This window comes from Pleurodeles waltl, chromosome 6 (genome assembly GCF_031143425.1).
Source record: "Pleurodeles waltl isolate 20211129_DDA chromosome 6, aPleWal1.hap1.20221129, whole genome shotgun sequence".
NCBI lineage: Eukaryota > Metazoa > Chordata > Amphibia > Caudata > Salamandridae > Pleurodeles > Pleurodeles waltl.
In genome coordinates, this window is record NC_090445.1 from 8,342,884 (window position 1) to 8,359,347 (window position 16,464).

Consider the following 16,464-nt stretch of genomic DNA (forward strand, 5'->3'; position numbering starts at 1 on the left):
ATGTTCTTAGTACAGCTTGGCCCACTGTAGCTTGTTGTGCATTTAGTACGTCTACACAGTAGTGTTTAGTAAATGTATGAGGCGTAGACCAGGTTGCAGCCTTACATATTTCGCTCATAGGAATGTTTCCTAGAAAGGCCATTGCAGCACCTTTCTTTCTGGTTGAGTGTGCCTTTGGTGTAATAGGCAATTCTCTTTTGGCTTTAAGATAGCATGTTTGAATACATCTGACTATCCATCTAGCAATGCCTTGTTTAGAGATTGGATTTCCTATGTGTGGTTTTTGAAAAGCTATGAACAGTTGTTTTGTTTTCCTGATTAGCTTTGTTCTGTCAATGTAGTACATTAGTGCTCTTTTGATGTCTAATGTATGTAGTGCCCTTTCAGCCACGGAATCTGGTTGTGGGAAGAACACTGGCAATTCTACTGTTTGATTTAAATGGAATGGTGAGATTACTTTTGGTAGAAATTTTGGATTTGTTCTTAGAACTATTTTATTTTTGTGTATTTGAATAAATGGTTCTTGTATGGTAAATGCCTGTATTTCACTTACTCTTCTGAGGGATGTGATTGCAATGAGAAATGCGACTTTCCAGGTTAGATATTGCATTTCACAGGAATGCATGGGTTCGAAAGGTGGACCCATGAGTCTTGTTAAGACGATGTTAAGGTTCCATGAAGGAACTGGTGGTGTTCTTGGTGGTATAATTCTTTTTAGCCCTTCCATTAATAACTGGTATTCTAAATAGAGACGATGAATGAGTAGTTTGTAGGTAAGCAGATATTGCTGCGAGGTGTATTTTTATAGATGAAAAAGCGAGATTCGCTTTTTGCAAATGTAGTAAGTATCCCACTATGTCCTTTGTAGAGGCATGCAATGGTTGGATTTGATTGGTATGGCAGTAGCAAACAAATCTTTTCCACTTAGATGCATAGCAGTGTCTAGTGGAAGCTTTTCTAGCTTGTTTTATGACCTCCATGCATTCTTGTGTGAGGTCTAAGTGTCCAAATTCTAGGATTTCAGGAGCCAAATTGCCAGATTCAATGATGCTGGGTTTGGATGCCTGATCTGTTGTTTGTGTTGTGTTAACAGATCTGGTCTGTTGGGTAGTTTGACATGCGGTACTAGTGAAAGGTCTAGTAGAGTTGTATACCAAGGTTGTCTTGCCCATGTGGGTGCTATCAGTATGAGTTTGAGTTGGTTTTGACTCAACTTGTTTACTAGATATGGAAGGAGAGGGAGAGGGGGAAAAGCGTATGCAAATATCCCTGACCAACTCATCCATAGAGCATTGCCTTGTGATTCGCGGTGTGGGTACCTGGATGCGAAGTTTTGGCATTTTGCGTTTTCTTTTGTTGCGAACAAATCTATCTGGGGTGTTCCCCAAATTTGAAAGTACTTGTTCAGAACTTGGGGGTGAATTTCCCATTCGTGGACTTGTTGGTGGTCTCGCGAAAGGTTGTCTGCTAGTTGGTTTTGGATCCCTGGAATAAATTGTGCTATTAGGCGAATGTTGTTGTGAATCGCCCACTGCCATATTTTTTGTGTTAGGAGGCACAATTGTGTTGAGTGTGTTCCTCCTTGTTTGTTTAAATAATACATTGTTGTCATGTTGTCTGTTTTGACAAGAATGTATTTGTGTGTTATTATGGGTTGAAAGGCTTTTAACGCTAGAAATACTGCTAATAGTTCTAGGTAATTGATATGAAATTTTGTTTGGTGTACATCCCATTGTCCTTGAATGCTGTGGTGATTGAGGTGTGCTCCCCACCCTGTCATGGAAGCATCTGTTGTTATAACGTATTGAGGCACTGGGTCCTGAAATGTCCGCCCTTTGTTTAAATTGTTGCTGTTCCACCATAGAAGCGAGAGGTATGTTTGGCGGTCTACCAACACCAGATCTTGAAGTTGACCCTGTGCCTGTGACCATTGTGATGCTAGGCACTGTTGTAAGGGTCGCATGTGTAGTCTTGCGTTTGGGACAATGGCTATGCATGATGACATCATGCCTAGAAGTTTTAGCACAAATTTTGCTTGTATCTTTTGGTTTGGAAACATAGCACTTATTACCTTGTGGAATGCTTGCACTCTTTGTGGACTTGGAGTGGCAATTCCCTTTGATGTGTTGATGGTTGCTCCTAGATATTGTTGTGTCTGACACGGTTCGAGGTGTGATTTTGTATAGTTGATGGAGAAACCCAGTTTGTGAAGGGTTTGTATGACATATGTGGTGTCGTTTGTGCACTTTTTTACTGTGTTGGTCTTGATTAGCCAATCGTCCAGGTAAGGAAACACATGTATCTGTTGTCTCCTGATATGTGCTGCTACTACTGCTAGACATTTTGTGAACACTCTTGGTGCAGTTGTTATTCCGAATGGCAACACTTTGAATTGGTAATGTATTCCTTTGAATACGAACCTTATGTACTTTCTGTGAGAAGGGTGTATCGGTATATGAAAGTACGCATCTTTTAGGTCTAATGTGGTCATGTAATCTTGCTGTTTGAGCAGTGGAATGATGTCTTGTAGTGTGACCATGTGAAAGTGGCCCGATATGATGTAGGTATTTAGTGTCCTGAGATCTAATATTGGTCTTAATGTTTTGTCTTTTTTTGGAATTAGAAAGTACAGGGAGTAAACTCCTGTGTTTTTTTGTTGTACTGGTACTAACTCTATTGCATCCTTTTGCAGTAGTGCTTGAACTTCTAGTCCTAAAAGTTCTAAATGTTGTGGTGACATTTTGCGTGTTTTTGGAGGGATGTTTGGTGGGAATTTGTGGAATTCTATGCAATAGCCATGTTGGATTATTGCTAATACCCAATTGTCTGTTGTAATCTGCTGCCAAGATTGGTAGAATTGGCTTAGTCTTTCCCCCACTGGTGTTGAGTGAAGGGGTTCTGTGACTTGAAAGTCACTGTTTAGGTGGAGGTGTTTTTGGAGTCTGGAATCTTCCCCTACTCCTTGGGAATTGACCCCCTCTGTATCCCCTGAAACCTCCCCTTTGGAATGAACCCTGATATGGTGTGGTTCTTGTTTGTTGGCTGGTGGTGTCTGTGGATTGGCCACGAAACCCCCCTCTAAATGGAGTTTTTCTAAAAGAGCCTCTGCTCTGCGGGGAGTAGAGTGCGCCCATGGCTTTGGCCGTGTCTGTGTCCTTTTTAAGTTTTTCAATGGCTGTGTCCACCTCAGGGCCAAAAAGTTGTTTCTCGTTGAAGGGCATATTAAGGACAGCCTGCTGGATTTCAGGTTTGAAGCCTGAAGTGCGGAGCCAAGCGTGTCTCCTTATGGTGACAGCAGTGTTGACTGTTCTCGCTGCAGTATCGGCTGCGTCCAGTGAAGAGCGGATTTGATTGTTTGAGATCGTTTGTCCCTCTTCAACTATTTGCTGCGCCCTTTTTTGGTATTCCTGGGGAAGATGGTCTACGAGAAGTTGCATCTCATCCCAGTGTGCGCGGTCATATCTGGCCAGCAGCGCTTGAGAATTTGCGATGCGCCACTGGTTGGCTGCCTGTGATGCTACTCTTTTTCCTGCCGCATCAAATTTTCTGCTTTCTTTGTCCAGAGGTGGGGCGTCGCCAGATGTATGGGAATTTGCTCTCTTGCGAGCTGCCCCTACTACTACGGAGTCAGGTGGTAACTGCGAAGTAATAAACACTGGGTCTGTGGGTGGTGGTTTGTATTTCTTATCCACCCTTGGGGTGATGGCTCTTGATTTTACGGGCTCTTCAAAAATTTGTTTTGCGTGCCGTAACATCCCTGGTAGCATTGGGAGACATTGATATTGGCTATGTGTAGCCGAGAGGGTGTTAAATAAAAAATCATCCTCTATAGGATCGGAATGCAGTTGGACATTGTGGAATTCTGCAGCCCTAGCCACCAGTTGCGAGTATGAGGTACTGTCCTCTGGCGGTGACGGCTTTGTGGGGTATGAATCGGGATCATTGTCCGGCACTGGGGTGTCATATAGGTCCCAAGCGTCTTGATCCTGATTATCTTGACTTATGGTAGTTTGCGCTGGTGAGTGCATTTGTGGCGGTGTTTGTGCCGGCGATGCCTGTTGTGGTGGAGAGGGCGGAGGCGTGACTTTTTTAACCACTTTGGCTTGTGGTTGTGCGTCATCCTTGAGAAGTCCGATCCTTCTTTTCCTCATTATTGGGGGAAGGGTTGATATCTTCCCTGTGTCTTGCTGGATGTACAGTCTCTTTTGTGTGTAGTCTGATTCTACACTTTGGAGCTCTTGTCCAAATCTGTGCATCTGGCCACTTATTCCTTGTTCCTCTGTGTAGGATGAAGGTGTGGAACTTTTCGGCGCCGAGAGAGAATCTTTTTTCGGCTTCGGCACCGACAGAATTTTTGTGGCTTTCGGCAGTGTGTCTCGGTGACGATGTTTTTCGGTGCCGGCATCTTGTTTTTGCCTCTCGGAGCCGCTATCTCGGCTCCGAGGTTGCTCCATGGCAGTCCCTCGACCGGAGTCGGGTGTCTTCGCTATGGGCGTGCCCTTTTTCGGCGCCTTCGACGGGTCGCCGGTTTTATGGGTCGAGCCATGGCCTGTTGGCAGTGGCGTCCCCTGGGCTTTTGTCTTCTCGATGGTTTTAATTTTCGACGTCTTACTCACTGTTTGTTGCTGTTGTTCGACGTCGGAGTCTCCGGATTCTGATTCCGGAACCGAGAATGTTTCCTCTTCGTCGTCGAAACGTTGTTTTGTTGGCGTGGACGCCATTTGTAGACGCCTGGCTCTTCGGTCCCGGAGTGTTTTTCTGGACCGGAAGGCTCGACAGGCCTCACAGGTATCCTCCTTGTGCTCGGGGGACAAGCACAAGTTACAGACCAAGTGCTGATCTGTATAAGGATACTTACTGTGACATTTTGGGCAGAAACGAAACGGGGTCCGTTCCATCGGCTTCGATGTCGCACGCGGTCGGGCCGACCAGGCCCCGATGGGGGAATCGAAGCTACCCCAAAGTCTTCCGATGATCGGTGTCGATGTACCTAACTATCCCGATACCGAACGGAACAATACCGACGCTTTCTTCCGAGATTCTGACTAACTTTCCGAACCGAAACACGGAGCGAAAAGGAATACGTCCGAACCCGACAGCGGAAAAAAACAATCTAAGATGGAGTCGACGCCCATTCGCAATGGAGCCGAAGAGGGAGGAGTCCTTCGGTCCCGTGACCAAAAAAGACTTCTTCGAAGAAAAACAACTTGTAATACTCCGAGCCCAACACCAGGCAGCGGACTGTGCGAAACATGTGTATCTGCAGCAACATATGCCATCGAACATCTGTGATACTTCCCCCCACCGGAGTGGTGTACAGTGTTGAGGGAAGCGAAATCTCATTGTTTGGCCGGTGCTTTCGGTGTGGACTGCTGAGGTCTACTTGACCCTCGTTCCCTTGTGGCCTTACGAGCATGAAAAAGAGGGCGTCCCTGCCTTTGTTGTGGCCTCTGGGACCAGTGAGGGGTTTGAACCCTCTGCTGGAAAGGGCGCCTGTCATAAGGCCTATACCTCCGCCTGAAGTCCTTCTTTCTCTCCAGGCCTACTGCCCTCATGGTGTCCACCTCGGTCTTCATGCGTGCCATTTCTTCATCCGTATGGGTACCAAACAGCGAGTTCCCGTTGAATGGGAGATTTAAGATGCGCTGTTGAGCTTCCTGTTTTAAACCGGTCAGCCTCAGCCAGGAAGACCTTCTTGCACAGATTCCATGTGCGTACCCATGCGCAGCTAGGTCTGCTCCATCCGCCGCTGCGCTGATGACTTGGTTGGATACCAGACATCCCTCTTGCAGGATTTCTTGGAAGTCCTGTCTGTCTTCCCTGGGCAACTTTTCTGTGAACCTGTTGAGGGAGTCCCACAGAGAACGGTCATACCTGCCCAGGAGTGCAGAAGCGCTGGAGACCTTCATTATAGATGCCGCAGTGACGCACATTTTTCTCCCCAGAGAGTCGAGATGCCTGCTCTCTTTGTCCGGTGGGACCATTGAGGATGATGCCACCGAGTGGGTTTTTCAGGCTGCGGCCAATATTACTGAGTCCGGTGGCGGATCCGTTCTTAGGAATAAAGGGTCCTGTTCAGGCGCTTTATATTTTTTCAAAATCCTAGCCTAACTTCTGCGCTCCCCTTAAAAGTACCTCATTAAAAGTGGTGATGTCATCCACCGGTGAGACCCGAGCTGGTGGAGAATCTGTTAAGGTGGGGGAGTAACATCCGGCAGATGATCCTGACGACGACCAAGAGGGCGATCTTCTGTGTCGTGATCTTGACCTAGATCGTCGTTGGGAACCTGACCTGCTGCGAGACGCTGTAACAGAGCGCCCAGGCCTTGTGGTCAGTTGGCGTGGAGCAGAACTAGCCAGTCCTGCCCGCGCTGTTGGTGATGGTGTTCTGGGAAGAGAGGCAGTAGGAGAGTACATTCGTGAATACTGCGAATCCGGGGAGGCCGCTGGTCTATTAAGGCTCTCCAACCATCTTGGTGATAAGTTGATGGGTGAAACGTGCCCCGATGATGCCGTTCTCGAGCGAGATGAATCGCTCCGTATGGAGACCACTGGCGATGGAGCAGCCTTGTCTGCTGGAGGGAGGCGATGTTATACTCCCTGCCAGACAGGTAAAACCTGTGTCGACGTCGACGGCTGTGCCGACGTCGAAGGGCGCGCCGTCGGTTGTTCTTGCCTCGACGTTGAGTGTCTCGACGTAGAGTGTCTCGACGTAGAGTGTCTCGACGTAGAGTGTCTCGACGTAGAGTGTCTCGACGTAGAGTGTCTCGACGTAGAGTGTCTTGACGTCGAACGGCGATCTCTGGAACTCGACCTACTCTCCGTCGTGTGCCTCGACGTGGAGCGGTGGGAGGCCGACGGCAGATGTCGCTCTTGCCGTCGTGGCGATTTCGACGCCGTGTCTCTTGACGTCGGGGGGCTTGAGGTCTTCGACGGCAAACAGGCACGCCGGTGATGGCTCGACGTCGAACAGAGGGGTTGCCGTCGACGGAGATATGCCCCTGCAATGGCCATGTTCCCTCGACGCCGTATCCTTCGACATCGGGCGGGTCGCCGTCGACGGCGATCTATGGCGGTGAGATGGTGGCAGCGACGAAGACGGGGAACAAACAGGTACTTTCCCACCTGCTGACGTCAACCTAGCCATTCTCTCCTGAGAGTGGCCTGTTGGCTGCCTGGGAAGCGAAGAGGATGATGTTTTCTGCCTATCGTGAAGCCCATGAAGCCTGATCTTTTCTCTGTCCTTCAGAGTCCTCTTTGACATATTCTTGCAATGTTTGCAAGTGTCAGGGCAGTGACTCTGAGGCAGGCACACAATACAAAGAGTGTGTGGATCTGACTGGGCCTTCTTCTTCCCACAAGAAGGGCATTTGACAAAAAGGGAAGGCATTTTTCTGTCAGGAAAAAACTGCCAAACTCAGACAATGATGTCGAGTAAAACAGGAAAAAACGCTGTTTTAAAGTATTTTTCTGAGAAAAACTCAGAAAAACTGAGAGCTCAATGCTCCAGGATCCTCTCAGAAGAAGCCGGAAAAAAGAACTGACCTAACTGTGAACCAACTGTCACCTCTCCTTCACCCCTGAGGCATGGTGGGATACTGGAGGAGCTCAGGGTCGTAAAGGCACGGTGCCAAAGTTTTTATGGTTCTCCTGTGTTAACCTGCATGCAGCCTATTGGCTAAGAATGCTCCATTGTTTTTCAATGTAGTTTTTTCTCTTTTTTCTCTAGTGATTACTACTGCTTATTCCCCTAAGCCCAGTTTTGGGGGCTTGGGTAGATATTTATTCTCTATTGTAATTTTTATTATGATTAAAAAAAAAAAAAACTTCATAGAAATAAAGCATTTTAGCCTGTTTATGATTATAGCCTGCATTGCCGTTTTACACATGTATATATGAGTTTAGTATGAAAGATATATCTACTAAAAATGCTATATATATATTTTTCACACATATTTCATACTTTATATGTGTGTATTTGATATATGCTCCGGGGTCCCCCACAAGGGCAGGAATATTCAATGTTTATGACTATTGATGAGGATCCCCTCTTTAAATCCTGTGCATGTTGCCCCTGCCCTTGTTATACCAAGTGTATCTAACCTCAAACAAGGAATTAGGCTACGATTAAGAGTAGATCTCGCCTTTCAGCTGAGCAGACATAGGCCCTTATTAAGAGTCTGGTGGACAGGATACTCTGTCACAAACACTGCAGTTATACCGTCTGCCATATTACAAGCCCATAGTCTATGGTACTTGTAATACGGCGAAAGGATATCCTGCATGTTTGTGACAGACTACTCCATCTGCCAAGCTCTAAATAATGCCCATAGTTTGAAATTAAAAGTCTTGGAGAAGGCGGGCAATTTGAAATTCCAACATATTTTAACTTAATTGTGGTTCAAGTTAAAAGATTCTGCACTCTGCAGTGCATCTAAGTTTGAATGCTTTCAGAGAAATCTTGGTGACATGTGTGATCCCAAAAGTAGCACACAATACATCCAGGTTGGGGCTTGGATAAGTAATGGTACAATAGGTTTTAGAGTCAGGCATCTGAAAAGGTCACTCCCAAGTGGAAGAAAATGCAATTACAGTTTTCCATAATTCCCTGTTGATAGTGTTCATGTCCCTCAGATGATAATCTATTCACTGGAGGTATACCTACCTTCGTGTCCTCACGGCAACTGCTTTCTCTCAAGATGTTTGTGCAGTCCTTTGTGTCCTCTTTCTCACTTGTCCCTATAAGTACCTGTTGTTCTCTTCGACAGATGCTTATCAACAGATTGCCTTTCTCAATGAGCAGCAAGGAGGTATTTGGATTGTCTGCTATTGTGTTACTGAATCCTAGATTCTGGACAACAATCCCAAGTTCTGTGGTGTCCTGCGTGATTTATAGGGCACCGCAAATCCAGTCCTTTAGAGTCAGTTTTCAATACCTTTCTCTAGTTCTTGCTTATCACGTTTCAGCAAATATACCAGAAAATTTAAACTTTTAAATATCCCCTGCATTATTATATGCCACTGACAATACACCAGTTGTCCCTTGTCTGTTGGGCTTCTGCAGTCTTCTAAAACCTCTGAAGCTGTTTTGAAATGAATGAAATACATAGAAAACCTCTGGTATGATGCCAAAGTATATGCTTTTGTGGGGGGTCAACTGACCTCGTAAGGAGTCACACCCATGGTGGAGACCAAGCATTGAGACCAAAACAAAATACATGTCAATCATCTTTAGGCGCAGTAGATCATTCTACAACAGATGTATCCTGCAAGATGAAGGTTATACCATTCAGGTTCAACATGATTCTCAACGGGGAGGTCTGCATGTGTGAAGTGAGAGCGTTGGCGATGGTGTTGGGGGACGAGGGAGGCCTTAAGGCCTCTCCAGTTCTCCAACCGAATTGCTGGCAATATGTGTAACATCATGATTTTAAAATCTTACCTGTTCTTTGGTTTTTCCTTCCCGGTCCCGGATATGTGTTGTCACGATCCTTTCCATCTCTTCTCGCAGGAGGGGGTACTGGCTAAGCTGTACAGAGAAAAAAAGCACCCATACATGGGAAGTGAGGGAGGGAAGCACAGTCTCCACTGAAAGGCCATGAACTGCAGGCAAGCACAGAAGGAGCAGAGATTCTCCAAGTTTCCAAAGAAAGGTTCCACATAACGGGCCAAGGGTACGAAGGACAGCAAAGCAAGGAGCTGGCCAGAGCACCTGGTAGGCCCAAAACACGTTCTCCTGGTTTACACCCAAAGATGTGGATAAGTACTTTTACTAGGGGGCTCCCCAAGAAGCAATGCCTTGAGAGGTGTTGCTCCACAAGATAAAGACTCGCTATCACTAGCTGTAGCCTTCGACATCTCAAGAAACAAACATATTAAGTGTAACCAAAAACCTTGAGGAACTTGAAATAATGGTCTGAGTTTACACTGTTGAATACTAACTACATTAATAAGAAATGAGAATATGCAGAGGTACCACGGCTTGTGCTTTGGCAATGACAGTGCCTCAAAGTGCATAGCTACAGACAGAAGAATGAATGATACTCAAAGGAAGCACAAGTGGCCATCGATCATTGAAGGAGTCCAAATCCCAGAAAGGGCATGAGGCCAGTCCAGAGGTATTATATAACAGACACCAACATGGTAACAGAAAGAATAAACTTGGAAAATCTCTCAGCAAAGCTCCGCTTCTTTTAAAATCCCCATCTGGAGAATAAACATCACTTTCACAATAGGATAATCTAACAAAGATAGTATGGTGTGCAGAGGCCAACATGCCTGAGGCATAGGCTTTATAGGCCGCAGTGGTACATCTAGTGATGCCCTGAGAGAAAGAATGAGACCAGGATGCAGACTATAAAAGGCCTGGGCACTCTGCCAACCCTACACACTCCAGAAGAAAACCAAGGCAGAGCAGGCAGAGGTCCCCTGGAACCAGGGAATGCAGGAGACACAAACACATGCACAGCACAAGGACCACATCACAATTTACACAGCACCGAGACCACAGAAAGTAGCATTGACAGAGCCATGAAGCAGGTGCTGGGCAGATGTGGCCTCCAATGGCCAGAGCCCTCAGAGCAGGTAGCACTCCCAGGGGCATGCATAAGGCTCACATGCATGCAAATGAATGGGCGCAACACAACAGGGCACTACACAAGAGATCTGTAGAAAACTGGAGCAGGGCAGTGGGCCCTCTGAAAGCTGGCAGCCCACAGAACTCCACTCATGCCAGGGCATGCATGAGGTTCATACTGATGCATGCGAAAGAAGGGGCATAACACAAAATAACAACGACAAATGCCATGGAAGCTGGAGTCTAGCGGGTATGTCCTCCGAAAGCCAGGAGCCCACTGAGCCAGCAGAACTCCTGTCATGCCACAGTATGCAACTGCTCACACAAAGACATGCATACAAAGCAGGGACATGAGGCCCAGAGGGTGGCGTCAGGCTGGGGGCATGCAGCAAGTATTGGGGCGGAGGAAGACAGCCAGTAGGACCCAGAAACTATTGCAATGGCTGAAAGATGCGTGTGAGGGATCTGGCTGAAGGTGACCCAATCCAGGATGAACACAGATCACACTCGGACCACACTCATTTATGTGCTTAATACAGGTGGCACTGTATATCTCATGCCCTCCCCTACTGCACAAAAATCGAAGCACCACCTATTACTAGAAGTCCTGTCTGACCATGAAAAGACTTTGGCAGGAGATAGGATGTGAGGTATGTGAACGAAAACGGGGAATATTTAATCTAAAAACGGATTAAAAACAGTCAACACTTCTCTGCTCCAGACCAGGGCCGTTTTTTCCCTCTGAGGGATTGCTCCCTTTTGCTTGGATTGGGCAAGGCTCCTTTGACTGCCAGACAAGAGGTTTTACTCTTCAGAAGAAACCGCTCACGTTCAGGCCTGCCAGAATGTTAGCTGGGCCTACAGAATGCCATCCCACTTAAAACCTGTGACTGGCTACAGGCACCGTGGATAAGCCATGTTATGCACGTCTGTGTATCTCTAGCCTTCTGCCACTTCAGATGTACACGGGCCCTGCTGGAATGATGAATCCAGATCTAGGGATACATTGTGCAGATGCCCACAATGGGCCCCAGCACGCAGATAGACTCTTGTCTTTTGCAAATCCTTTGTGGAAGATGTGAGATCCATGGGTCTAAAGCAATGACCAGTGTACATGCTTCTGAGCTTCCCCCACATGACAGAATCTTGTAGCTTTGAGACTCACACTAACTAACGTGAAGAAGCATGCTTCTCTCACGCTATTGAACACCTCATCACTAAACTTCCAACATACTCTGCAACCTTGGGTCTCAGCATTACAGTCAAACTCTGTAACCTCATAGCCTAGAGCTTCCTCAAGAATGTGTACCCTCATATTCCGAGTTTCCTCCACATCTCCCAGCTTACAACAAATACTGCACTGTATATTTACAGGCCTGCGGGTCTTGCTAGATACAAGCTGTACGCTGAGTGTTAGACCGAAGCTTATATCAGACTCCATGCTGTGGTTCCTGCTAGTAGAGACAAACTATATCTTAGTGGTTCTTACTAGCTTCAAATATGTGGTACAATTATGGTACTAGTTTGAACAGACTATGGGGGTGATTCTAACCCCGGCGGTCTTAGACCGCCGGGGCCAGGGTTGGCGGGAGCACCGGCGACAGACCGGCGGTGCCCCGCAGGGCATTCTGACCGCGGCGCTTTGGCCGCGGTCAGTGCAGGAAAACCGGCGGTCTCCCGCCGGTTTTCCGCTGCCCGTTGGAATCCTCCAAGGCGGCGCAGCTTGCTGCGCCGCCGAGGGGATTCCGACCCCCCCTACCGCCATCCAGTTCCCGGCGGTCCGCCCGCCGGGAACCGGATGGCGGTAGGGGGGGTCGCGGGGGCCCCTGGGGGCCCCTGCAGTGCCCATGCCACTGGCATGGGCACTGCAGGGGCCCCCGTAAGAGGGCCCCTAAATGTATTTCACTGTCTGCTGCGCAGACAGTGAAATACGCGACGGGTGCAACTGCACCCGTCGCACAGCTTCCACTCCGCCGGCTCGATTCCGAGCCGGCTTCATCGTGGAAGCCTCTTTCCCGCTGGGCTGGCGGGCGGCCTGAAGGCGGCCCCCCGCCAGCCCAGCGGGAATGTCAGAATTACCGCCGCGGTCTTTCGACCGCGGAACGGTAACCTGACGGCGGGACTTTGGCGGGCGGCCTCCGCCGCCCGCCAAGGTCAGGATGAGGGCCTATATGCTTGTAAATCCCACTAGTAAAGATTAGAACATACTTTATAATTATGAATCTTGCTAGTTTTAAGCTTCAGAACAGACTACTTTCAAAATGCATACTTGTGTTTTGCTTCAAGTTTTAAGTAGACTACATACTTGTTGTTCCTGGTAGTAATGATTTATAAGGACTACAGGTTTGTAATTCCAGTTAGCTTTAACTCCTAAACAGACTGCATGTTTTTGGTTCTTGTTAGCATCAAGCTTCAGTCAGTTTCGAACTTCATGTTTGTAGTTCTTGCCAGGTGCATGCTTTGAACAGACTGCATGCATGTGTTGCTGGCTTCAACCTTCCTGATGACTACTTGCTGGTGCGACTAGCTTTGAACCTTCAACACGCTGTATGCTAGTGGTTCTTGCTAATAATGCTTGGACAGATCATATGACAATGGCACTTGCTACCGCCTTGCTTCCCACAGACTGAGTGCCTGTGCTGCCTGCTAGGTCCAAGCTTCCCACAGACTGGATATCCTTGTGCTAGTTTCAAGCTTCCAACACACTGAATAATTGTGGTTTGTAGAAGCTCAAAGCTTCCCATAAACAGTCTATGAGAAACTTGGGGCTACAAATTCCCACAAGCTTACTGAGGGCCTCATTATGAACACAGGGGGAATCCCCGCCGTGTTCATGCTGGCGGTCTGAACACAGACCGCCAGGCCGTGGACAACCAAGCCGGCCGTATTACCAACATTCCGCTGAGCCGGCGGGCAGAAACAGTGTTCCGCCAGCCAGCCCAGCGGAATGCTGGGCCTGGACCTTGCCGACGGCTCTACATGGAGCCGCCGTCAATGTCGCAGTGCGGTGGGTGCAGCAGCACCCGTCACGCATATCGCAGTGACCTGTACGACGGGGGCCCCTGAGCACCCCTTCCACTAGCCTTTCCCTAGTGGCTGGCGGAAGCCGGGTTAGCTATGCCCTGTCGGATAGAGCTATCCGCCATCGTCAGGCTGCCTGGCGGCGGTATCCTGTCGTGGTGGAGGGCCTCCTGGGGCGATCCCCCTGAGTTCATTATATGGCGGTCCAGACCACCATGCCGGTGGCAGTAATTTCCGCCACCATGGCGGTCTGGACTGCAAGGTTCATAATGAGGCCTAAGTTTGTGGTGCTAGCTTCAAGCTTCCAGCTTCCAACTACCTCGATAATACTGGTTCTTGGTAGCTCCAAGTTTCCTACAGAATGCATGCTCGTTGCAACAGCTTCAAGCTTCCAACGACTGGATGATTCTGGTTCTTGGCAGCCCCAAGCTTTCCACAAACTGTAAGTTTGCATTTCTTGGTAGCTCAAGTTTCCCACAGACTGTATGTTTGATACGCTAGCTTCAAGTTTCCAAAAGCCTGGGTGCTTGTGGTTCTTGTTTGTTCCATGATTGCTTGTACTTCACGCCTGCCCCAAATGTCCTTCATGTAGTAAGGTGTTATGGGGCCTTCAGATCCAAATAATTGGGTGTTGCTATATTTTAATAATATCAATAAGACGGCATGCATATCCCCTTGAGGGCATGGCCCCCACGCTTCACACTGTGATTTAACAAGGTTAGGCTAATGGACAGGACACTAATGGACAAACTTACATATTCCATGACTACTAAGGGAGCAACTGCTACTAAAGCAATCATTGAACATATATCTGTGTGCATTATCATCCCTGTCCTTCATAGTCAATACTTACAATGAAACTTACGTCTTGAACAAGCTGCAGGCATGTGGTGCCGCTTGAGGTTTCCAACAAACCATATGCCTGTGGTTTGTGCTAGCTCCAAACCTTCTCTATCGTAGAATTTGACAGATTGTAATTTTCTCCACCTTCTAGGTGTTCATTTTAGAGCGAATTGTGATTAAAGGTATGTATAGATGTGGTATTTATATAGCTGATTAGCAGTGGAGTACTGCACAGTTATTCAGCCTTCTTATGATTTCAGACTGCTACTAGCAGCAGAAATGTGGTCTTGCTCATGGCAATTTTGACTAGAGGAAAAGATTTTGGAACGTCCTGTTCACGTTTTCCAAAGTATTAGTCCTCTTAGTATCCTCAACTGAGGCAGAGTGTTCACTCCTATATGCAGGCTTGGTCCTCACTTCCATCACCAGAAGCTGTCGCTCTCTTTTTTCTGAAGTCTTGTTCAGAGTAAGAAAATGTCCTGGAATTTCATCAGTGCAGGTAGCCTCACTCACCCCTTTAAGGATTTTCGTTTTAGTCTTTCAGATATATTATTCCCCATTACCTGGCTGGTGGTGGTCTTGGTCACTGCTCTGATGAATGACATCCTTCAGCCCGTCTCACACACAGGCACTTTTTGCACTTGTGGTGTAGTTTGCGGGGTCCTCCAATAGGTCCTTGTGGCTTGCTTGGCTATCTGAACCGTATTTTTAGGATTGGCTGAAGTGGCAAATACAAACTCTAGACCTATTCCACAATGCACTCAATTCCTAGGTCTTCGCTGTTGTTCTGCACCTTAGAAGGCCTTTAATACCTTGGAGGTCCTGATTAACCCCCAGCTTCCAAGCAGGGTGATGCAGACTCCTGCTGCACCATAATCCCAAATATGGGTTTAGTTGGAAAGGTTCTTTGTGCGCCTGTTTCTTCACAGGATGCTTCCAGCTCCTGTGAATAGTTTTTAATGCTTCTGCCTGTTCTCTCAGCAAACAGTGACCCTCATTCAGGTAATATTCTTGCAAGCCCAGATAGATTGTAGCCCTCGCACGTGTAAGGGTGAGAGCTGAAACCCACGTATGAACCACCTACATCCAGCTCCCATCGTCTGTCTGCCAAGACCGAGTGCTCTGCCACAATGTGCCATGTGTGGATGGTACCAGCACACCATTGTGTAAACAGTGGCAGGTTATATGTTCTCATCATCACTTCTTTTCACTATACTTCCCAACAATAGATGTAATCTCTCTCTCTCTCTCTATATTATTATATATCTATATATATATATATATATATATATCTATGTCACTTACCGAGTGTACATCTGTTCGTGGCATGTTCTGCTACAGATTCACATGCTGTGCATTACTTCTGCCATCTAGTGTTGGGCTCAATGTGGTACAAGTTGTTTTTCTTCGAAGAAGTGTTTTCGAATCACAAGATCGAGTGACTCCTCCTCTTCGTTCCACTGCGCATGGGCATCGACTCCATTGTCAGATTGTTTTCCGGCAGAGGGTAAGGTAGGAGTGATAGAGTATATAGGTAAAATGAAAGATGTCCATTCTAATGCAGGGATATGCAAAGCATGTGTATCTGCAGCTACACATGCAATTGAACATATATATATATATATACATACACACATATATCCATATGTACGAATGTTTTTAACTTAAACGACTACAGGCTCCCAGGGGGGTGGGAGGGTGCATGTGAATCTGCAGCGGAACATGGCACGAACAGATGTGCACTGGGTAAGTGACATTTTCCGTTCGGTGGCATGTGTAGCTGCAGATACACATGCTGTGCTTAGACTACAAAGCAGTTTGTCCTCCCATAAAAATAGCGGTGGTCAGCCTGTAGGAGTTGAAATTGTTTGAAATAATGTTCTGAGTACAGCTTGTCCTAATGTGGCTTGTTGTCTAGATAAAACATATACACAGTAGTGTTTAGTGAATGTATGTGGTGTTGACCAAGTGGCTGCTTTACATATTGCAGCCATTGGTATATTACCCAAAAAAGCCATTGTAGC

General features: G+C 47.2%; 1 protein-coding gene across 6 annotated transcripts in view; it reads right to left on the reverse strand.

The window, feature by feature from the left end:
* DNM1 (dynamin 1) overlaps positions 1 to 16,464 on the reverse strand; it is a 714,309-nt gene that overhangs the window by 349,438 nt on the left and 348,407 nt on the right. For all 6 annotated transcript variants that reach the window (XM_069236983.1, XM_069236985.1, XM_069236981.1 and 3 more), the window contains exon 11: positions 9,443 to 9,529. In XM_069236983.1, the coding sequence (XP_069093084.1) occupies positions 9,443 to 9,529 (87 nt within the window). The remainder of the gene's footprint in view (positions 1 to 9,442; positions 9,530 to 16,464) is intronic.